Genomic DNA, 23353 nt, shown 5'->3' with positions numbered 1-23353 from the left:
GTCGGCCACGTTGAAAACGCACATTGCCGAACTTTGTATGGGGTTGGAGTTTGTGCTGAAAAATGCGTAGATAAGATTCCTTGCTGCGCTGAATCCCGATGGACTGACGCCTCGAATGGCGGTGAAGTTATACGGTGCTGTACCGTTAAGTACACAGCGAAGCTTGGTTTTGACGAATGTCGACCAGTACTGGTGTGTGGGGCCACCTGGGTCGTTTGCGCACACTCGAGCTACCATGGACACGACTTGGGTGCCACACTTGTGGTCATTTGCGACTGTCTCGCGGAAGAACACGTACACAAACTCGTTGGAGGAGGTGAATCCCACGAACTGGGCGTCAGCGTTCAACTGACGGAAGTCGTTTGGTTTCGTACGAAGCGGATTCGCGTACAGCACGGGCAAGCGTCCCCATTCGGGACAACCGGACACTGCTGCGATTAGTCTGGATCCCGCCAAATGGTACACCGCAGTCTGGTTTCTGTGCGAAGGACAAACCGTCTTTCCATCGACGTCTGTCTTCCAGGCGAAACCACCTGAAGGGCTCCTCTTGTACACCCGACAGCGAGGAGTGTTAGCATGAGTTCCACAGATAAGCAAGACGTCCGGTGACATGTGCCTGGCCACACGGATGTAGTTACCACAAACGTCGTCGTCGAAATGCAATCGACAATTTGCGTAGCTGAGAGACGATGGAAACCAAGTGATGTTGCTGACTACTTGCATGGCATCTGTGCTTACGTTGTGGATAGCGTTCCGACCGCCCAGGAGAACGTACTTGTCTTGGACGAGGAGTATACGCAAGTTCTCTCCCGTGCGATTGTCTGTTAGGAAAGTATGTACCATTTGCTGTGGATAGTCTTCCACTATCATTCGGGGTTCGGGCTCTCTATACTGAAATGTGAAGGCGGGAGGAACAAGGCAGACGAGGAAGCAGACAGCTAGAATTGCGTTCATGCTGACTTGCCTTGGAAGGTTACCGCCGCTTCTTCTGCTGCTTCTTCTTCAGCCAGGAGGGCCGCCGCCGCTTGCAAAACGCACGAGAAACGTTCTCTTCACGTGCTCCATTTCTGTCGCATTTTTTAAGCTGTGGATTCTACAGCGGCTTACTCCATCTGTAACCTAACGCGTGGCGAAATTTTCGGGAACACACAAGACAACCATCATCCTACTATATCGTCATAAGGACACACAGTCTTGACCCTACAAATGCGCGTCCAAGTGCACGACTGTCAGTTGTCTCGGATAGGCCTATTGCATGGAGTGGCTCAGAAAGGTGGTGGAAAGCTATTTTTAATTTATTGAATAGCGAAATGAGAAATTTGCGAGCAAAATATTCTCTACAGTAATGTACACGTGCAAGCAGATCGCTCAAAAAATGATCCAACTTCATTTGTAGTTTAAATAGAAGAAACTTTTTTTGCGGTGTCCATTACACCAGTATCCGGTGAAGACGCCGACAATGACCGATGTGAACACACAGAAACTGAGTGCCAAACCGAATGTCCTCCCGCTGTAAAAGTGCGACATGTCCATTGACGGGTTCAGCAGACTGCCCCTTTCTGCTCTGACGGCCGACCGCAGCCGACACATGTCACTGTGACCCGAAGTCACATTTTGAACCAAGTCCACGTTGGACTGCGTGAGCAAGAGAGAGACGCACGTTGAACGCACGCTATCCCAAGCACAGTATGGGTCCTGCAGTCCGACACACTGTTCGCACGTTCTCGCAGTCCAGTTGCAGTTGTCTAGCGGCACAGAGACCACTTCATGATACGTTACGACCAAGAGGGTCGCCATTCTATGACTTTGAACAATTTTTAGTTGCAGCACCGCTTGACCTTCGGGAAAGACAAAGATGTCCTCAACGACCTCGGTCGCGACGACCTTTTGGCCGAGGTTGATAATTTTGATCACGTGACCGTGACTAGTACCGACGAAGAGAACGTCCAACTTGCGCCCACTGGTCGTCGCCACTTGCTCCTCGACTGCAACCGTTGTGTAGTGGTAATCGAAGCCGACATGTACGAGCAGTGGGTCGTCGAAATAACTGAATATGGTACCTGCGATGGCGTTCTCTTGACTCTCCGAAGCCGGGCAATTTTCTTCGATGATTGAGCGGTTGCTACGCAAAACGTGATTCACGCTCGCAATGCTGAAGACGCAAACGGCCGAGGCCTCGACAGGACCTCCAGTAGCGCCGAAGACTGCGTACACTAAACTTTCCGATTTGGTCCAGCTAATGTCTTGCAAGTTGGTGAAGTTGTGCGGCGCTGAGCCATTCAGTGAGCAGCGCAGCCGAGCCTTTGAAAAGGTCGACCACGACTTCTGAGAAGGTGATCCGGAGTCGCTTGTACATAGACGGGCTACGGTTGCCAGCGTGACCGGTGCACATTCACGGCTTTCCCGAACAGATTCCCGGAAGAAGAAATAAAGAAAATGACTCCATCGAACTACTCCTACAAATTGCGCGTCGAAAGCCAGCTTGGAGTCGTTCGGTGAGGTTCTTAACGGATGGCCATAGATCACGGGCCAGCGTCCAGCCTTCGGATAAGCAGACACAGCTGAAAATAGTCTTTGGGACGTCTGAATATATACGGTAGCCTGTCTCGCATCGGCAGGACAGAGAGCTTTGCCGTCTGTATCTTTCTTGATGGTCAGGTTACCCATAGTGTCTCGCTTGTAGACCCGACAACGAGGTGCGAAAGCGTGCGTCCCGCAAACAAGCAGCGATCCTGAAGACGTGCGGAAAACTACTCGGATGAAATTTCCACACGCAGTGCCTCGCTCGAGGTTAACCTGGCAGTTTGCGAAGCTCATGGGGGTCGGGTTCCAAGTGATATTTTGCTCCGGCTGCATCGTGACCAGGCTGATGTTGTACAGAGTGTTTCTTCCGCCGACCAGAACGTAGTCACCTTCTACGAGAAGAACCCGCAGGTTTTCTCCTGTCGCGTTGCCCGGTAAAAATGTATGGACCAGCTGCTTCGGGTAATCTTGGACATGCGCGTGCGGTGAGAGTTCGTGGTCCCAGATGCCGTAACAGGCAATAACAGTGCTAAGAATGTAAACAACTGTGAGCAAGTTCATGACTGTGGCTGAAAACCTCGATTTTGCGTAGGCTTTGAAGAAACGAACGGATGGTCTCGTGGCGCGTGATGTATGATGCGTATGGTCTTTGTTCTGGACACGCAGGACATCGTGGATTTCTCTTACAATCTATCTCTACCACCACCGAAGTTGTATTTCTACACTTTCACCGATCCAACTTGAGTTGCAACCGATTCCATACAAGCTACGAAATAGTATAAAAAATAAGAGCCTGTGCCTGTGCCTGTGCCGGGAAGATTTTTTCTAAAGATGTGCCTGTCCAAAGGGGACTACACAGGTGGCGCTGGCTTTGCCGCAGGTGGCCTTTATTTTTGAAGCGTGATGTGGGCAAGCTTACGCTTGTCCCATCCTACAGTTGGCAATACGAGGTAGTTCTCCTGCGTGATGACAATACACACCTATTCTTCAGTCGAATCTTGCCGTATATCCCCTCCCCCATACGAACGGTAGATTGTACGTATATTTAGTAGTTTGTACATACTTGTAACGACAGCTTGTATGTAGAACGTTTACATTGTTATGCTGTTAGTGAAAAGCAAATGCGATGAGGTCAGTTACTTACTTAGGCAATTATGTCAATAAAATATTCTCAACAGCTACGAACCTAAACAGCCCTACATAAAGTTCTTCAAAAAAAAAAGAAAACTCCATACCTGAAGAACAGCACGCATGCCGTTTTTGTAGTTGGGTTACGGCCAGGCGTACATTTTTTGTAAGACAGTGTGCAACTACCAGATGACACCTAAAACCCAGAGTGCAGAAAGTATACGTAGAGGAGACAAGGACGGGACCAACAGGTCGTTCAGTGAAAAGGTCGGCAGTTTTTTTTTTATTCAGGTCAAGGTTCGCCGCGAAGTTGTACAGGTCGTGCATATTCGCATGTCAGGAAACATATGTGCCTCAACTCTGAGTCGCTTCGATTACCCGAGAAAGAGTTTAGTCTTGTAAAAGCAGTTACTATCGCTTGAGGATTCCGTTGATGAGCTGTGACGTCAAACAGAATGGAGGTTGGTTGAGAGCGGCATGGGATTTTAACCACTTGGCAGTGGGTACCTGTCTCCATGTTCCCTCTATACGTGCCCGTTCTTCTTGCACCGCCAAGTTCTTCTGACGTGTTACAAACGATGAGCCGAACGGCCTTCATTAATCGACTTTCTAAGTTTTGGGGCGAATATATGATAGGAAGGCACTCCTTCCCTGTCATCTTCATCCCCGAGACGTTTCAGATTCCATTAAAGAATCTAATTTTAAGTCCCTCTGGAAGCCATTATTAGTTCCTTACCGAAGCGAAGGGTACATGACCTCGGGGTTGCTCACCCCTTGATGCCCATCACAAAAGGCATCACTCGTTGCCGTGTATGCGCGTAGCCGGCAAATAGGATAGGGTAGGGCATTGCTGTGGAGCAAAATCCACGCTTTGCCAACGTCGATATATACGTGATACCGTCCTTTACGTACTATGCCAGGAAACGAAGTGCAGGCTCATGCGGGTTGGTGGGGTGTTGCTTACGCGCTCTATGTGCCTCCTACATGTTCTTCCAGTTGGGGGGGCAAACCCCTCACCTCTTTTTCCGGAGTCGGACGCTGCGGGCTGTGCGGTCAGATGTTCGTATTGTTATGACATCTGAGGATAAATCCTGACGACCACACGCGAGAGTGCACAATTTTTACGAGTGACCTTGAGGTTCCAAGGGGGGGGAGGGGGGACGCCCCCTTGTTCCCCTATCGGTAGGCCGATGCGCACAACGAAGGCGTTCTTCTGGCGGAGCGACAAAAATCACCACCACACTGTCTATATTTCCGGAGCCCCGAAAACAGCGCCAGCGCTCCAAAAGGAGCAGATGTCTCCTAATGAAAAAGTTGATAACGAAGACAACGCCCATGAAGGTTGCTAATGCGGCTTTTACGTGGCCGACACAACACATATCGCCAGTTCGAACCTCGGGGAAACAACAGCTATACCAGCTTGCCGCGCAAACCATCGAGAAATGCATCATCTTTCCCGCATTTTATTCAAACCTCGAGTAGCGTGTTTCGGCCACAACATCCATTGTACCGTCTGAACGACAGTCGACCTCGTAGCCGCCGTCACATTTCCCAGAGCGCTTCCGCTCTCGTTTGCCCTTCCTCGGCGTACACGCTCCGAGTGTACACCCTGCTTCCCGTAAATGCACCCTTGCCCTATACCTCGCACACACCGACTGTCGCCCACCCGCGGGCTCCCATATAAGGACCAGACGACACTAATAGAAGCGGCACCAACTCGTTGAGAGCGCTGGGGAGCTCCCTGCCGGCCATCCCTTGGAGCGCGTGTGGTCTGGCCGATGCTTTTTTTAGTGCGATGCTCATCGCCTCTCCTCCGCGTCTTTCTGCTTCGCACCCCACACCGGAAGGAGAGCACATATCCTAACTGTGCGTATAGTGGTCCCGACGTGCTTTTTTTTCGCGTGTGATTACTCTGGAGCCTCTGTGGAAGAGCGCTTCTTGCAACGCATGTGTCATGTGTTTTGTGTGCGCGACAGTGAGCAGGTGACCCAACTCGTGTATCGACGAGCACAAAAGTGGATTACCCGGCAGCACATACGGATTAACCGCTAGAAACCAAAAAGTGGAATTATGTTGTGAGATCTATTATGTTCAACTATGCATGCTGCAAGTACGTGGTGACGCGTGTGACTCTCTACCATAGTGCTCTAGTGGATCTTTCTCGAAGTCGTTCGGTTCACGCGGTGGAACATCAGCCTTGTTGCCCAGACCCTCTGCTTTTCTCAGCCGTCGACTGCAAGGCGGTGCATTACGGATGGTGTTCGCCGTTGCTTAAACTTCCGTCATTTGTTGTGGGCCATTCGGCCCCGGCCGAGACTATTGCGCCCCAGCGTGCACAGACAGCGCCACCTAAGGCGAATTTAGACTTTAACGTCCTCGACCCGGTGGAACTTCTGGCTGCGGACATTGAGGGAAAACTGGAAGCCCTGGTCAACTCCTTCGTCGCTCAGGACAAGGTCCGGTTGGCGGCGAGGAAGTCCAAGAGCAGTATTTCATCAACGACCCCGACCTCGGGGGGCTCAGTAGTTACCGCCAAAACCTCAGCGTCTACTTCATCCGCTCCGGCTTCTCCAAGTCAGTCGCCGGATCAGAAACAGAAAGACGATGCAACCAAGTCTGACGTCGCAAAGAGGACACCTGCTGTTAAAACCCAACCGAAAGAGGCCAAGCAGGAGGCAGAAATTAAAACAAAACCCGGTAAACGGACTGAGGTAACCCCCGTGAGGTCTGCGGTAAAGGAATCTGCTGGTTCAGGGAGTCTCAAAAAAGACTTGCAGACAACAGAATCAAAAGTAGTAGCAGTCTCACGCAAGTCTCCGAGGACAACCAACTTTGGCAAGACACAGCAAGAGGACATCTCTAAAGGTCAACGGTGTTCGAAACCCACAACTGTCGAGAAAGAAAAACACGTCGACGACAATGCGACACCTTCCAGTACACCTAGCCCCACACCTGAAAAAGCAAGTCCTCCACCGCAGCGTACAATCTTCAAGGTTTCTCCGCCCAACTTAATATCTCTAGTCACCGGAGCACCTCGGACGACAACACCGTCAACCTCAACAACAACCACTTTCAGTTCAACGTATGTACCGACCGTGTCCACCGTCACATCTTCAACTCCTTCCAGGTCCACCACAGTGTCTGTTAAGGTGAGAGATAGTAAAATCCAGAACGACTCAGAAAAACCTAGCGCGCTACCGTCTACTTACCCTGTTTGTGAGCCAAAAGTTACGTCGACTAGTCAAAGTGCCATTACCCACCAAACAGACACACCCAGTGCACCTAGTACGTACGACAATGATACTGTGCCAAAGTCATCAGTGTACGGCAGCGAGACTAACACAGCGAGACAACCGGCGTACGACAGATACCCAACCACGTCTGCTGTGGACTACGGCAAAGCGCGTTTTCAGAACGCTCAGGAAACGACAAGGCTCGAGCAGCTGTTACGTCAGAAGCCGAGGAACGGCCACATCGTTACGGAAGCCAAGTCCAGATGGGAGTCTTTGGTGTCTCCGACGTCCACGGTAAATCGTCCTGGACAGTTGTGGATCAATGGCTATGGATCTCCTCCAACAAATGAACTCTTGGATGTGGACTCCCTCCTTTCCACATCTCCGAGGAGATTGAACTCTCCAGATCTGTATCTGGACACCGTATCTCCGTCTATCCCTCATCCCAAGCTGACAAGCTCTCAGAAGCAACATATAAGAGAAAGATCGCTTTCACCGACGGAAAGAGGTCACGCTCATGTTCCAGTGAAGCCGTTCCTCACCAAGGGTTCCGTTGCCGAACGGGTGTTGCTCTTCGAAAGATGTCCAGAAAGAAGCCAGGAGAAGCCTGCAGTGTACAACACCTGGAAGCACTCGGTCAGTCTACAGGTGAGCCCAATAAACATCCAGAGGACGTCTTTTCTTCTTTCTTTTGCCTTCCAAATGATTTTAATGAACCTCGTACGTGCTGCTACCGAGGTCGGTGCAACTGTGGCATGCGCGTAGTAGAAGCCTTACCCTGCTATTGTAGAATCTGTATTCTAGCTAGAACCACAAAAAGCTCTATTTATTTTGCATAAACTTTTGTCTCGCCGTCAATTTGAAGAGCAAAATTTACGACCCCTCCTAAGCTATTAATGAAAGGCCGGAAATGCTTGCACGGTAAACACCCCGAAGTATACGAGGTCGCACATGCAGTGGGCGGTCACTTCTTCGACGTTCTTATTCCCCACGCCGACAACGTGTACCACGTGGGGGTTGAGGATCAGATGGGACGATCTTTACGCCTCCTCTCATCGCACTTGTATCCTCTTGTGTACCCGCTGCACGATGCACCTGGAATCGCAACAGCGATGGTACAATTTACGGATATATGAAATTCAAGAATGAACGAAGCGAAATCGGGCCTACAGCAGTAGAAACCTAGAGCCCCCAACCTCCTTTTTTAACTCCGTGTTAGCGCCGCGAAACAACTGGGATCGGATAGACGTCGACAGATGGAGAGAGGACGGGTTAGTATGTGTCCTGGGCTGACTTCAGGAGACACTGCCGGAAAACGTCATACAGCCACGGTGCTGGGACCGGCAGCACTGAAAAGACAATTGTTGAGTTATGACCGGCAAAAGGTTATTCATAGGAAGTCTCTTTATTTCCCAACTTAGCACCCAGGGCATGCCTTCTGGCGTCCCCTCTCTCATTTAAAAGTTGGACGTTAATGTATGAAATGATATAATTGTGCCAAGTATAAAAAGCTAGCACACGTTGAAAATGTTTGCTCTTCGCTTCTGCCAGGTTCCGTCAGAGCAAGGTCCCATCTGCTGTCCTTCATCGCTTTGTTCGTATTTCTTCGAGTTTTAATGAAGCGTTGGTGTTTCGGGGTGTTTGCTTACCTGTCCGAAAGAAATTATTATTATTTTTGGCTCGAAAAGATCGATAAACTTTATTAATTTCTGCGATTCCACGTTTTTACTGATACGACTATGAACACTTTTCACGGCTATTACACGTCTAGGCACGTATTCTATGGTTATTGGTTTGCCTATGAGACTATGACGCAACTATTCAAACGAGCCAGTAACGCCAACAAAGTGCTCAAGTAAAGCACACACTCCTGTATGGGCTGACGCGCCGTCTTCAACAATGCCTTTTCGTTTACACGCATCTTCGTAATGACGGCTGTAGGTGTCTTCATAGCTCGTGTTATGTACGTGTGTAATGTTTTTCCTACATAACTCACGCAAAACGGTCCGTTCACCTTAACGCTCCGAAGGCTGCGGTCGACCCCGTGTTTATCGTTTGGGCGGCATCTAAACGGTCCTCTGAATACATCGACCTCGAGAACTTGAATTTATGAATGTAAATCATCGAGGAAATGGATGTTCTTTCACTCACGTAATTCGAGTGACGCACGCGCTGTCTCAACTAAAGCTAATGAACTAGCGTGCTAAATTTATTGCGAAATGCTTTCGGGATTTTACTGACCTTCGGGAAAGAATAATCGGTGTCTTCTCTCGAGTTGCCATTGTTTGGTGACACGGATTGCACGGAGCACTTTATTGTACTTGTCAATCTAGACGGAGGTTTCGCCCCTTTTGCGGGTCATTAATCTAAAAAACAAACAAATAAACTCCGATTGCCTCCTTTGGTATTTTATTGTCAAAGAAGCACAGAGTTCCACAGTGTTTGCACAGACGTAACTCTGTGCAAAGAAGAGTGGAGCTAGGTGCGCCATCGCGTGGCAGAGCAGTTCTATGGCGTCCGCGAACAAAGACAGATTGAAATCTGTCGGAAAAAAAAAATACTTGGTACAACGACAAGTAAAGATCCGTTCGTGTCCAGCTTTCCTCTTCTATGTCGTCTCCACATGGACGCCGCCGCAATCCTTTACTGTCTGCCACCACTCCACCTGCAACTTTTCTCGAGGGAGACGTCAGAGAGTCACGTACTCTCCTTTTACCTCTCGCTGCTGTCATCGTGAGGGCTCTGCTGTTAGGCCTAAAATAAACACTTGGCTCCCGTCACGGTAGATCGTCTGCTACGAATTCAGCGGCTTTTTGCGTCCTATAAATCTCGCATAATCGGTTGCGCAGCTAATCTGTCGAGCGTCGTCGGATTTGGAGAAGTTATGTCACAGTTGCGAGTGGTTATGCTTCATCCTTGGACATAGAAAACTTGTCTTTACGATGTCTAAAATGGTTATGCAAAATATTTCGATGAAATTAGAAGGCATCCCTTCTGCGACTTTGTAGTGGATGAGGCAATTAAACGAAGAAGAGTTGCTTACTTCAATTGAATGATGCCAGTTGAAGAGCATTTCTGACCGCCAATCAGAGGGGTGGGCCGGTGTGCTTTTTCTTCCTGTTCATTTGGCTGGGATGGGTGAGTTGCCCGAACGCGTTCCAAGTCAGACGAATTCGTCCATAAATCGTTTTCGGTACATTTTTAAGGACGTGATAAGACGTTGCAAGTCATGAGCCGAATCGCTGTACGTGTCTTCACAGTGCTATTCTTATCCGATAATACAAAATATTGCGCCATTCTCCGAAAAGTCAGCTGAGGCCAGTTTCTCTGTAGTCTTGCAACACACCAGACACGAGACTCTGTTGGGAAATGTGCTTGCAGATAGAAGGGTGATCTCTGGTTGGCACACCTGAGTAGGTAGGTAGTAGGTATACTCATCCGAACAAAGAAAAGTCCGAAAAACAATTCGGACTTATTCGAAAAACTCCGCTTTGGGGTTTCCGGTAAGCGAGAGCTGAGCAAGAAAAGCCATTCTCTCTGATGTATGGCCGGCGGGACTGCACCGCGGTACAAGCAAGGGTCTTTGATTTAACAATACATCCGTGGGACACTCGTCAACCCTATTTAGTGAGTCTACCTCGACATGTGGACATCTTTAGGTCATACTTGAAAGTCCAGTACAGCGCCTAAGGCTTCCCTTTTCCCGTGAATAACGCTTTCCCTCCTCCTCAAAGTGAAAACACGCAGGTTGTCTCCACGAAAGAGTAGCTAGCTGTTGGATCCCTGTTGCTTGGAACGTCATTGATCCCTGTTGCTTAGCTACTTTACTGCGCAAGCAATCCTTTTTCCTAATGGCCGTCAAGTCGGGTAAGCTAATGACAAAACTGAATTCAATTCTCCTTTCTTTTTTTAAAATTGGGTGCAGCTAAAAAGAAAAAGAAAGCACCCTGTATCTGACGCAGAACGGTCAAGGTGATGTTTCCGGGAGCCCATATAGACGGGATGAGATGTGCAAGTTTTGTACCGGCGATATTCGACGTCAATGAAGGACTCACTGGCCATGAACACTAAGCTTTGCTGGACGATCTTCGGCGGGGAAGGATGTTGGGAATGGTTTGGCATGAAAGGAGGAAGAGGACGATTTTGGTGCGATGTTTTTTTTTTTTTTTTTTTCACGAAAAAATATGTGAAGCCCTGACAATCGGCAGCGATGAAAAGGTTACTCAAAAGGCAACAAAACGCACCAAAGGAAATTATACAACTTAAATAAGGAACTGCTTTAGTCAATCTACACTCTGATCGTACCAAAAAAAAAAAAAAAAACATTCTCAAACACACTCACCCGTGTCGCATAATACCTCCTCTTCTTCCTTTCACGCCACACCATTCCATCCTCTCCCGCCGAAAATCTGTCGTTGGTTTCCGTGTGGTAGAGTAGCTGTACTGGTCGACGCAGCCTGACTTCGCAAGCTCGGATGTTACCGTCTCGCCCAGTGATTGTTTTCTCTATCCGACCGAGCTTCAAGAAGAACCTGGGGCGACTAGACTTATGTCGCCTGTCTTCCCCTGGTATGGGAAACAATTAGTTAGACAGTTCCAAAAGTTAGTCATCAATCAACGGCGCTGCAACAGTCTCCGGTAGCAGTCACGATCTGTGAGCCTCTGGGTCATCGTTGTGTTTTCTTGCAAAGTAGGCAAACCGCGTAAAGGACGCCCCATGAGAAAATGTGCAGGTGTCAATACTCCGATGTCAGGGGTTCGCCCAAGTCTTGATGTGTGATGGGGAGTGAATTTACTATGGCCTCAGCTCACTGCCGGGTCCAGATACCCCCTTTTTTTGCGCGGGGGGGGGGGGGGGGTCTTTGTCTAAGCGCGTAGTGGGGGAGAGGGAAATCCAATGTACATACAATGATGTTTTGGGGGGCAGTCCTCCCTCTCGGATCCGCCACTGCCTCAGCCTTCACCAGGCCAGTGATGAGTTCTTCCGACGGGTTGTCGACCGTTCGCAAGAATGGTCTTCAAATTCAATAATAATTAATTAATTAATTTCCAAATAAATCAGCGTTGTCCATATTATAAGTCGCTACTTTGTACAACGTGCTGCTTCGTGAATTGGTGACCAGCAGAAGACTTACATTGGGGGAATCGGGGCAAAACATCCTAAAACATTGCGAAAACGCGCCTGGAACGCTTCCGACTTTGAAAAAAGGTTTGCAGAAGTGTACTTTTGCTGCCTATTCTGTTTCTAGAGCGCGGCTATTCCGGGCAACGCAGCCTCCTTTGCAAACCAACGCCATGCACTCTTAAAAGATTCGCTATGTGGGAACATATGCGCTGAACGTGTTTGTTTCATTCGGTGAACCTCAAGAATGACACTTCTAGCGTAGACAGGGTATTTTTGACGAACGGTGTCTCTTCACTGGCGTAATCAGATCACCGTGAGAGGATAGGGAGCGTGCAGATCAAGGGGGGATTTCGCTGCTGCTTTAATATAGTGATATAATTCTCTGGCTTCTTCGCGACAATCAGAATACAGTGGCTTACGAGTCCTTTTAAGCATCGTCGACGATATGGAGGGTGTGTTCTCATGTCCTGCTCGAGTTTATTCGCATGACGTCACTCACAGCTGAAAGCGAACAGGCCTCGCGTAAGTCATAAGAAATATTATTGGTAGAATATGCCCATAATTGTCGTGTCTTCTAAGTATAATCTTAAAAATGAGTTTCACCACATAGCACGCTCCTAGCCAATCAACATTCCGAATGACAACGTTCTCGTCCCTGATTTGTTGAAAACGTGGGGCGGAGCCTATTTTGTGACACTTATGCTGTTCATAATTGTCACAAAAAAGGCGTACGCCTCCCGTTTTTAGCAAATCGGGGACGAGAACGTTGTCATTCCGAATGTTGATCATTCGAGATTATGGTTGGCTAGGAGCGTGCTATGCGGTGAAGTTCATTTCTAAGAGTGTAGGTTCAGTTTATTTTACGAGAAAAAGAACATCATGTAACAACTGGTAACAGCGCACATTACAACTACATTACTGTACGTCTACACTCTACAGCAAGGACAACATGCTGTTCAATCACAAAATCAAAGATTAAGAGAACCAGCACACACACGCACGCACGCACGCACGCACACACACACACACACACACACACACACACACACACGCACATACACACACACGCACGCACAGAGACAGACAGACAGACAGACAGAGTTGAATATCACGTTTAAATATACGAACTGACGTAATCAATGGCAGCGAAGGAAAACCGAATGCAAACTTTGCCGGACCTATGTTAAGTACAACGTTCATTTCAGAATGATCCCTCCATAAGAAGAAACGATCCACAGACATCGTCGCTGAAGAGGGTGGTGCACTCTTCCACCAAGTCAACCACATCCATTCCCCGTTTCTATTATCCCCAAGGGAAGCCCCTGACTCCTGCTCAAGAGGACAGCCAATTGAACAAAGTGGCAGCTGCCTTTGCAAGCTTGAAAGACGGCCGAGCGTACAGGACTCACTTCGGATCCATCGCAAAGGTCAATCACGCAGTACTCTTTTTTTATATTTTTTATGTCAGCCTCATACGCGTCCTAGTGTCACTAAATAGGGGTACTATTGGTGACTCTCTGCTCCCTATTTAGTGACTCTAACGCGTCCCACTGTTCTTGCTCTTTGCTCCATTTTTTGAAACTCGCGAGGGACAATGTTTCTCACCCCCGAACGCCGAGGAGAAGGAAAGAGAAAAGGGAGAAAAAGGGTGAGGTGAGATAGGAAGGGGGCGACAGGACGCAGAAAAGAGGAAGGCAGAGAGGGGTAAAGGGGCTTAATTTTGCCCGTCTCAAATCCCGAGGGTTTCTGTCCTCCAAACACGCCGTATTCGAAGCAAGGATCGAAACCTAAACTGAAGCCGAAACGAAAACCGCTAAAAACCCGTATTTTTCGCCGAACTGGAACTGAACCGAACCAGAATATTTCTTTTCTCCCGTTGAACTGAACCGGAAATGAACCGGGAAAAAAATCAGTCGGTTACCGGTTTGCGAAACGGTTCAGACGTAATATGCGTTGTGAGAGATCGGAACTACGATTTACTTACAAATTCGACACCGAAATTGGACAAAACAAAACTGTAACCCAAGTGTCGGGTACTTCGGACACCAAATGTAAGCTGAAATGACGTGCTAAACATAATTGTGTTGGAGACCCTGCTATGGCGAGTCTAATTTCTTGCTCCCAAAGGAGAAAAAGTGGAGTCTAACTGCGCGTTCGAGAAGGCGCCGTTTCGTCTAACGGGCCTAAGCCAACACGTGAACGTGCACGCTATGTAACGTTAGATGTAACGTTAATACATGTGGTCAGGAAGGACAAGAGGTACTATTTTTGAATTGTGACTTGGGCAAGCTTTCGTTTGTCCCATCCTACAGTTGGCAGTACGAAGCGCCATTGATCGTGTTTCGTTTTTTTTTCTTCCTTTTGGCAATTGTAGGCTTCATTGTACGCGATTATCGTCATCCAGCAACCCCAAGCTTTTATTTTGGGCTGTGAAAATAACGGCCAGTCCCTGAGCAGGATGTAACAGGGTGTATACGACGAGTGAACATAGAGAGTACAGTATGCTACTGTAACGTTGCACCTGGAACATGCAGTGTTGCTGTGAACCACTGCTGTATCGACAACAACAACAACAAAAGTACATTTCTGTTATTTGAGAATCGTAAGGATGTGTTTGCCCATGGCGATCCGCTCAACATTCTCTTTCCCGATATTTTGCGCTGCTGTGGAGCTGAACCCGTACCGAACCATGACTGAAAGTTCCTCGCCGAAGACGTGTCCAAGTAGATTGTCCAACCGTAGCGTAGTGCTTAGAACACCCGGCAGAGTAAACGGGCGCGAGTGCAGGTTGCAGAAAGCTTGTATGTGGAAGTTGTGCACGCAAAATTCTTATCTTATCTTATCTATACATGGTGTTGCACAGGCATGTGGTCTTCCCTTGTATTGGAAGCTCCCTCTCTTTATTGCTGCCGGAGGAGACGCCAAGGGATTTGTTACCAAAGATGCCTTCTTGGACTACTGGAAAAGGTACATAAGCGACTGTGTTACCTTCACTGACCCAACCCGCACTCTGTAGCTATCTTACTAGGTATTTCCTTGAGCTAACTTAGTCTCTAAGGTTTTTGTATTTTGGTGCTGTTATTCTCACTTTCGGAGTTGTTATTGCATCTATTGTGTATCCCGTTTATATGTATGTACCTTATAGTATCTTGTACTTTTTGTTTTTCTGCATCTTGTCAAATATCCGTTTTATAATGTACTCCGTTCTCGTTGATGTTTTTTCTACATTCTTACCGTGTGCCCACCCTCCGTTATGTAAATAAATAAGCGAAACAGTAGAAAGAAAGTAAAATGTGTATCCAATAAGCCAAGGACCTGTATTGCAGGATCATTTCTCCTGGTCGAGATGAACCAACGTGGTTCGTCAAAGTATTTAGTAGAGGTTCCAGGAACTACGTTGTGCCCGATGACTTGGTGCCCTTGATGCAGGTATGGAGATGATCTTTCTTTCCAGTTTTCCAAATAATACCGTAGCAATTAAAGCGTAATAGTAGGTAAAAGCTCGTTGCTGGGTTCGAATCCCCCCCCTGGATCCCTTCGGATGATCAGAATTAGTTCACACTGCCGGTGTTTGCATTGGAGGCAACTACATTATTGCAACTACACCCCTGTGCTGTCTTCACAGCGCCCCTGGTGTCGGCCCAGGGCATACACTAATCCCCTCGCTCCTTTCCTGCTGTTTGTACGTCTGTACGCCGCTCATAACCACAGTTGCTTCGCGGCGCTAACACGAAAAAAAAAAAAAAAACTGAAAGGTGTACCCATCCTGTGTGCACACACAAAAAAACTCGGCTTTATTTGGAAAGAAGCCTGGAAACCTCATCGTCTACAACCGACGCCTTTTCACTTGACTCCTTCTCATATGGAAAAAAAGTGTAAACGCTGCAGTGCCATGCGGGTGAATTGTGCCGGCCAGATACAGCATCTAGACTATACGGTCGACTATGGGTATAACGAAATTCACGGGGACCGCAATTTCTTTCGTTGTATCGAACATTTCGTTACATCGAGGAAGGTCACGAAGGCGCGCCCTGTACAGAAGCGTCAATAACTCCCGCTTGGATGTGGAAAAGTGTTTCGTGAAAAACGACAACAACGACAAATATAGCGTCAGAGGGCGGCATTTTATTCTTACGTGAAATAGGCGGCGTCTGCGTCGTGCCAAGAAGTTTCTTCGTATTTCCAAATGTAAAGATGCGTTGATATGAACATGGTTGTCACATCTAGCAGGACCTTATTGTTGTCACATGGATGGATTTTAGTAACACGTTTATGTGTGAATTTTATCCCAGAGAAAGTGCTCGGAGTGCTGCTTACCCCTCAAATAAATCCTTGTTCTTTTTTTTTTTTTTTTTTCTAGGATGTGATTGATACCCATCCTGGCCTGTTGTTCCTCAAGGACGCCGTCGAGTTTCACTCCCGTTATGTGAATACTGTAAGTAATAAATGCTGCCATCGGAACTTGTGCAGTCAGTTCTGATTAATGTAAATAGTTGTATTTTAAAGTACACACATACACATCAGGACTTCTAGTCTTCGGCGAGTCTCTTTTCAAAAATTCGGCACTTATACCCAACACTGAATGTACGCGCAAGAAGTACTTCACTGCGCGTCGTCCTATTGGACAGACAAATAGCCGAAATTTTCTAGTTCAGTTTCAGTTTGGAGGGTCTACGGTCTACCATACTGACGTCATAGATGGCCATTGCAAGAAGGAAGAGACTGTTGCGCATGCAAGCCGCATATAGTAGCCCTGTCCTCTTCCTGTATAGTAGTAGTAGACATGTCCTATCCCTTTTGTGTGCGCACACAACAGATGGCGCTTTTCTTGATTGTGAATATCGTCTTTGCAGGTGATTGCTAGGATATTTTATTCTGTAAATAGATCGTGGAGTGGAAGAATAACGGTTTCGGAACTGAGGAAAAGTAATTTCCTTCAGGTATGTCTATGTCGTCGTCTCACGAAACGTCTCTCCGTTCATCGACAGAATAAGAAATTATATCCTTCCGACCATCGCAGGTGTTGTCACTGCTCGAAGAAGAAGATGACATCAACCAAATAACGGAATATTTTTCCTACGAACATTTCTATGTGATCTATTGTAAGTTCTGGGAACTAGACAAAGACCATGACCTCTACATCGACAAGTTCGATTTATCCCGGCACAATGAAGGAGGTGATGAAACTATTTTAATATTTGCTAATACAACGCTTTCTCGTCACGTTTTTTTTTTACAACTAAACCGTACGATTATTAAATCTTCAGCAATCTCCTTGAGAATTATTGAGCGGATCTTCTCCGGCGCCATTTCGAGGTGAGACCACCTGAATGATGTCTATATGCATGCCGGTTGCGGTAACACGAATATCTCGAGCTCTGCGTGCACACGGTATATGTAATAACAAAACATAATATAAGCAACTTTCCCACTTTCATCTCTATATCGTCTCTTCTGTTCAGAGGTCCCATACAGAAAGAAGGCAAGATGAGCTACAACGAGTTTGTCTGTTTCCTCATGTCGGAGGAAGATAAAAGGCACCCAAGAAGGTATTTTTGCTGCACGTTCTATGGCGGTGCTTTGCTCTCATATGCGGTGGCTCTTTCAGCATTGAATACTGGTTTCGGTGCATGGACCTTGATGGTGACGGGTACTTGTCAATGTACGAGCTTGAGTATTTCTACGAGGAACAATTACAACGCATGGAAGCTCTCGGTATCGAAACGCTGCCCTTCAAAGATTGTTTGTGTCAGGTACAGGATTTGTGTGTCATCATCAGCGGTCAGTCATATTTGTTGTCACGATGTAGGTCCTCCACGCATTCACTGCTGTTTCTCAGTTCTTGTACCCCGTTCACATTGTCAGTCTTGATATGGCATCCAGTGAACGAAAACCGAAACTAAACTTGACTACATCATGGCGGCGGAATTGAAAATAGTGGACATAAAAAGTCGGCTCCATTTGAAACACTTTCCGGTTGTGACTGGCTATTGAGCTCGCGCGAGTCGTACGTCATCGACTCTAGCGACCCGGTTGTGTGTATTCTCGAGCAACTCGAGAGTCGAGAAAGTCAGCTCTTGGTACGCAAATACAGCGGCACGACTCTCGTGACAACATCCCCGTGGCAGTGGTTCCCGTTCAAAAATTCCAAGGTTCAACACTAGAGGTGATCGAGAGTCCAGAGCGCGAGTTTGATAAACGACGAGAAGAGAGTCGTTGGGAGTCGACTCTCGAGCATCTCTGGTGTTGAATAGACCTCTCCCTGTTTGTAAACAAATGACGTCACAGTGTTTGACAGCGCCACCAATTTGGTAGAGTTGAACTACGGTCGAAGCTATAGAGGCGAACAAGGTCGCGCCCGAAAGCCACGGTCTTGAGGGGATTACGACGCGTCCTACTTTTCTTTCGATAGGAGGCAGCGAACAAGTGCCCATTCGTGGAACCCAGCTCTCCACTTCCGATCTGTTTCGGTTTCAGTCTGTCTACCAACGTCATGATGACGTTTCTCGTGTAGAGTCACTACCACGAGGATAACGTCACGAGAGCCGCGCCGTTATTGTTGAGCTGCTCGAATCCAATACACGAACACAACGCGGAATGGCTGCCGAAACATAATCTAGGTGAATACGGGTACCGTCGCTTAGATGGGTGACGTCAGTGAATTGAGGACCTCGGTAACATAGGGAGTCTCGGGAAATACTCCACAATGAGTATTGCAATTGCAGATGCTGGACATGATACAACCAAAGGTGAGCGGTAAAATATCCTTGGCAGACCTGAAAAGATGCAAGATGACAGCCATTTTCTACGACACCTTTTTCAATTTGGAGAAGTATCTGGACCACGAACAGCGAGATCCATTCGCGACACAACGCGTAAGAGCGTGCTTCATTCAACTTACATAAAGAGAACCCCGTTTCATAAAAACTTGTACATTTTGCCTCACTAAAAAAGAAAAAATACTCGCAGCCTCCTTGGTTTGGCGAGCAGTATGTCATTTAGACTTATAGATGACGTGTTTGCTTGTAATCGCTTAAAATAACATTTATCGTTTAATTTCATCTCATATTTCACCACTATTATCTATATTATGAACACGAGAGAATCTCGAATCTGCCGATACTTTTCTGTGGCATGCGGCAGTTGCGATAAAAAAAGGGTCAAACTTGCAGGATCACGACGGTGATGGGCTCGAAATTTCTGACTGGGATAAGTTTGCGGCTGAGGAATACGAACTACTGGTTGCTGAAGAAGGAAATCTCGAGGCACAGGACCTGTGAGTATATGGACGCAACAGCGTGTACAAAATGTGTAGCCTTTATTGGTTTACCCTCATCACATTCACCTTTCATCCGGTGACTAAAAACCCCTCGATTCCTGGCACTCATGTTCGGGTGGCAACGGTCACGTGATTCCGCGCGGGCGCCGACCTAGCAATTTCCGAGCGCTAGGCCGTGTTGCCTGACCACCCGAATTCACCATTAATAAGCTTATTTAATGACTCCAGTGTGAAGTTTCTCCACCAGCTGTCCTATATTTGTTGGGAGAGTTTGGCCATTGGGAGGAGCCATGGCCGCCATTTTGGAGCGGAGCAACGACGTCATTGCGAGCCCCCACCTCCGAGTGGGAAAATACCAAAGAATCTCCAAACTCTACCATTTATCAGTTACATCCCGAGTCATTGAAAATTAATTGAACTAAAAAATACCTCCGTTACTATACGACAGACGTTTGAATGATCCTTTCCTAGCACATTGCTCAGTGTTTTATTTCCATGCCTAGAATGTTGAGCGACTACGAAGCAGACGAAGATGAGCTCTCACCCAACCTGGACAGGCTCTCCGATCCCTACCACCGCCGACCAGCTAGTCTCGACGATGACGAGTACGACTATGCAGAGACCGATGCGGACTATCAGTACTAAGAGCATTGTGGCTGTGTATGTAGATACTGCGTATGAAGACATGTGCGCTTCAGTGTGATGGAAGTACTTGAGTACTTCACCTTAAGTATGTATATCAGGATAGACCATTCGTAGGTTACACCAAGTGCAATACTGTGCCTTTTGCTAAGATACCGAAAAAACATTGTTTCGTGTTGCGTTTGAGAGCAGTATCCAAAACCTATTTTCTGGTGCGCATTCTTCAAACGCGTAAGAGCTATGTGCAGTTATCGGTATCGTTTCTCACCGTTTCCGTTATATTCATCACAGTTATAAAAAAAAAAGAAAAGAAAAAATGTCCTACAATAATTCTCCATCACGAGTGGTATAGTCCAGGGTGTTTCCTGCAATGTTTCGATTCCCCTGGATGGCCAGAGTTTAGCCCAGGGACGGTCGCATTCGGAAACACATCTGCGACCACTATGTTTGCCATCGACCGACAATTTACCCGGTTAGATTTTGCTTCCGAAATGTGCTCGGATACTTATCAAATAAACGAATTTTAAGTATCGGCGCTGCTTCCGCGGCGTGACGTCACTCCCTAAACGGAGAGAGTGAGCGTTCGGCGCTCAGAGGAGGAAAGACGCCGTCTAGACGCATTCCTTTTCTCAGGGTCGCGCCCTCATTGGTTCTGAGGGAGTGACGTTTTCTCGGTTTGCCAGAGAGGGAATTCCGGAATACTTCACAACATCCGGCGTCTGCTCTTGTCACGTATTCAGGAGAAAAACAGTCAGACTACACCACTATCTCGCAAAATCGACTGGAATGGATGCGACCGTTAAGAGAAAATCTCACGCGAAATAGTGGCGTAGTTTGGCTGTTTTTCTACTAAATACGTGACAAGAGCAGACGCCGGATGTTGTGAAGTATTCCGGAATTCCCTCTCTGGCAAAACGAGCAAACGTCACTCCCTCAGAACCAATGAGGGCGCGACCTTGAGAAAAAGAATGCCGCGGCCGTCTCATAGAGATCGGGCGTCTTTCCTCCTCGCCGAGCGCTCACATTCCGCTTAGGTAGTGACGTCACGCAGCCGGAGCTTCTGCGGCCGCGAAAGCAACCCTGATCTTTAAAATTCGTTAATAAGTATCCGAGCACTTTTCGGAGGAAAAAATTAGCCGGGTAGATTGCCGGCCGATGGCGAACATAGTGGTTTCCTGATGCGACCGTGTAGCGCAGAAGACATGTCAAAATGCCACGACGTCACACAAAGAAAGTAGTGCCTAACATGCGTTAGTATGGTGCTAATGATGAGGCTTATAACGGAACATGTGCCTTATTCAACTCAATTTATTCCATTTACATGGTTGGACGGCAGGGCAAAACATTGCCTCTCTTGGTCCCAATCTTATATATTATCTTTCTCAGGGTTCAAAGATCTGTATGGGTGTCACGGAACCCCCACTGACCGCAAAGCATCGTCCAACTAAAAGTTAAAATTTCCCTTTCTTAGGATTCGCCTCGGAAATCCAATTTTGAGTAACTTGAAGTAGTCCTGTTCTAGGCATTGTGTGTATGGGTTTTTGGTTGTACCACTGACGAGTCAAATAACTTTCTCTTCATTTCATTTATTAAGACCCTTAAAAGGCCCAAGGGCATTACATAAGGGGTGTTACAACAGAAATAAATACGCGTACAATTAATAAAACCAAACTTTTTAGGGTGTTTGGAAACGCCCTTTTTTGCATTTGTCCCCTTTCTGCGTCAACTACTGTTGTACAGAAAAGAAGGCAAACGGAAATGTCCAGGGGCAAGATCCTTCTTTTGGACTCCATTGGCCAGCACACCTTGAGGCTCCTATAGCCCACCATTTCACACTGTCCACAAACAACTCTGTTTGGGGTCCCATGGTTGGGGTCACCACATGGGTGTGCTCACCAGGGGCGGATCTAGGATTTTCCCGAGGGGGTCCGGACCCCTGGACCCCCCCCTAGATCCGCGCCTGCTGCTCACAGAATGTTCCTCCCAGTGATGCCCTTCTGATACTAAATACAATAGTGAACAAATCAGGAGTGTGCAAGTGAGCTGGTGGAACGGCAACGTTTCCTTGAGTCTGAGGAAGGACAAAACACAGTTGGAACCTGTGTTGTCCACTTTGTTCCGTGTTCTATCTGTGTTTTGTCCTTCCTCAGGCTCAAGGAAATGTTGCCGCTCTCACTAAATACCAAAATGGACAGAAGTGAATACCTAGCAAACTGTGTACGACACACTAACTCTGTAAATACCTGTATTTTGCCATAGTTTTGCTGTTAGAGCAGAAAGACTAGTTTAGCCCGTCATAAATGAGTGCAAACAATAAAATGTCTAGTCCCGTAGAAGTATCTGAACAAGTAACCACACTGGTCATGCCTTCAGGCATCCAAGGAGGATAGAATAGAGGAGGAGATAAGCCCTTAACTTATTTGGAGCTGTATTTATCCAAAACATTATATTGTTATTTATGTGTGTGGAGTTTTGTTTTCTACAAAGCTGTCTTATTTATGCTGCTTGTTGATAGCATCTATTTGACTCATCTATTTGGTGTTCAAATAAAATTTATAATTGAATTCTTGAGAAACTTGCATGTGTTACGCATATGTGTGCAACTCCGTGGGTTATACACAATGTAAGTGTATGTAACGTGAGTGTTATCAACTTCACATTATCTACATTCTGTGGTCGCCAGGAAGGTAAGGTCTCCCAAGAAGTGAATCACAAAACTTAAAACTCAAAATCATCATCTTGGTTTTCCGAGTCCCATCCGGACGTCTCAATAGGTCCCGCCATGTCGAAATCGTCTTCGATGTCATACTTAAAGTTGGGATCTCCTGGTTTAACGCAGTTTTCTTCAAAAGTGATGTTCATCAACTCCTTCTTCCTCTGTAGCAACTCGTCGTCCAATTTATTCAGATCTTCCTCGGGACACACAGTAAATTCACGCTCAACTTTCTGCAAGCATCCTTCTAAACTATGGCCGTGCATGGTCTCTTGGATAATGCAAAGCATTTTCTCTACCTGAACTAGGGGAGCTTTCTCAAAAATTGAGCTGTGCCTGTCCCGTATATTTTCGGCTGCACGCTTTATGTTCGAGGTCTTGAAGAATTCTCGCACAGGGATTGTTCTTTTACGAAGAGAGTTACCTGTTTCATACACCACCACTATCGCTGGTGGGTTCAATTTTACCCCAATTCGTCGGATTACCTTTTCTTCAGAAGCCATCACGATGAATTATCTAATTTCTTGTTTGTAACGTCACCAAAGGTGTCTTCAGCCTAAAGACTTTATAAGGCTGCCTTAAAGTTGGACGAATTTCTTAATCTGTTGCCAAACACCACTCAACCTCCGGAGTTCACCAGTCCGTTCGCGGACAAATGATTTGCAGACAAACATCCTGGATGTACTAGCCGAGAAGAAGGGAAACTGTAC

General features: G+C 47.1%; 3 protein-coding genes across 3 annotated transcripts; 1 reads left to right on the top strand and 2 right to left on the bottom strand.

Annotated features, from left to right (window-relative positions):
- Positions 1–1277: 1277 nt before the first annotated feature.
- Positions 1278–3176, bottom strand: LOC135367392 (semaphorin-1A-like). Its single transcript, XM_064600638.1, has one exon. It carries the CDS (start codon positions 3082–3084, stop codon positions 1387–1389), a length of 1698 nt encoding a protein of 565 aa, XP_064456708.1. The 5' UTR covers positions 3085–3176; the 3' UTR covers positions 1278–1386.
- Positions 3177–5461: 2285 nt separating this feature from the next.
- On the top strand, positions 5462–20116 carry LOC135367393 (mucin-5AC-like). The gene is made up of 13 exons (XM_064600640.1): positions 5462–7532; positions 13215–13436; positions 14873–14976; positions 15336–15438; positions 16370–16444; positions 16863–16949; positions 17030–17186; positions 17277–17325; positions 17472–17558; positions 17618–17762; positions 18735–18884; positions 19182–19285; positions 19792–20116. Exons 1-13 carry the CDS (start codon positions 5739–5741, stop codon positions 19931–19933), a joined length of 3219 nt encoding a protein of 1072 aa, XP_064456710.1. The 5' UTR covers positions 5462–5738; the 3' UTR covers positions 19934–20116.
- Positions 20117–21496: 1380 nt separating this feature from the next.
- LOC135366297 (centrosomal protein of 19 kDa-like) lies at positions 21497–23328 on the bottom strand. Its single transcript, XM_064598974.1, has one exon. The coding sequence runs from the start codon at positions 23144–23146 to the stop codon at positions 22649–22651; it is 498 nt and encodes a 165-aa protein (XP_064455044.1). The 5' UTR covers positions 23147–23328; the 3' UTR covers positions 21497–22648.
- Positions 23329–23353: the final 25 nt, after the last annotated feature.

The sequence above is a fragment of the Ornithodoros turicata genome, chromosome 8, assembly GCF_037126465.1.
Source record: "Ornithodoros turicata isolate Travis chromosome 8, ASM3712646v1, whole genome shotgun sequence".
In the NCBI taxonomy this organism is placed as follows: Eukaryota; Metazoa; Arthropoda; class Arachnida; order Ixodida; family Argasidae; genus Ornithodoros; species Ornithodoros turicata.
The sequence above is the reverse complement of the archived record's forward strand: the minus strand, read 5'-3'. Positions and strand labels throughout refer to the sequence as shown.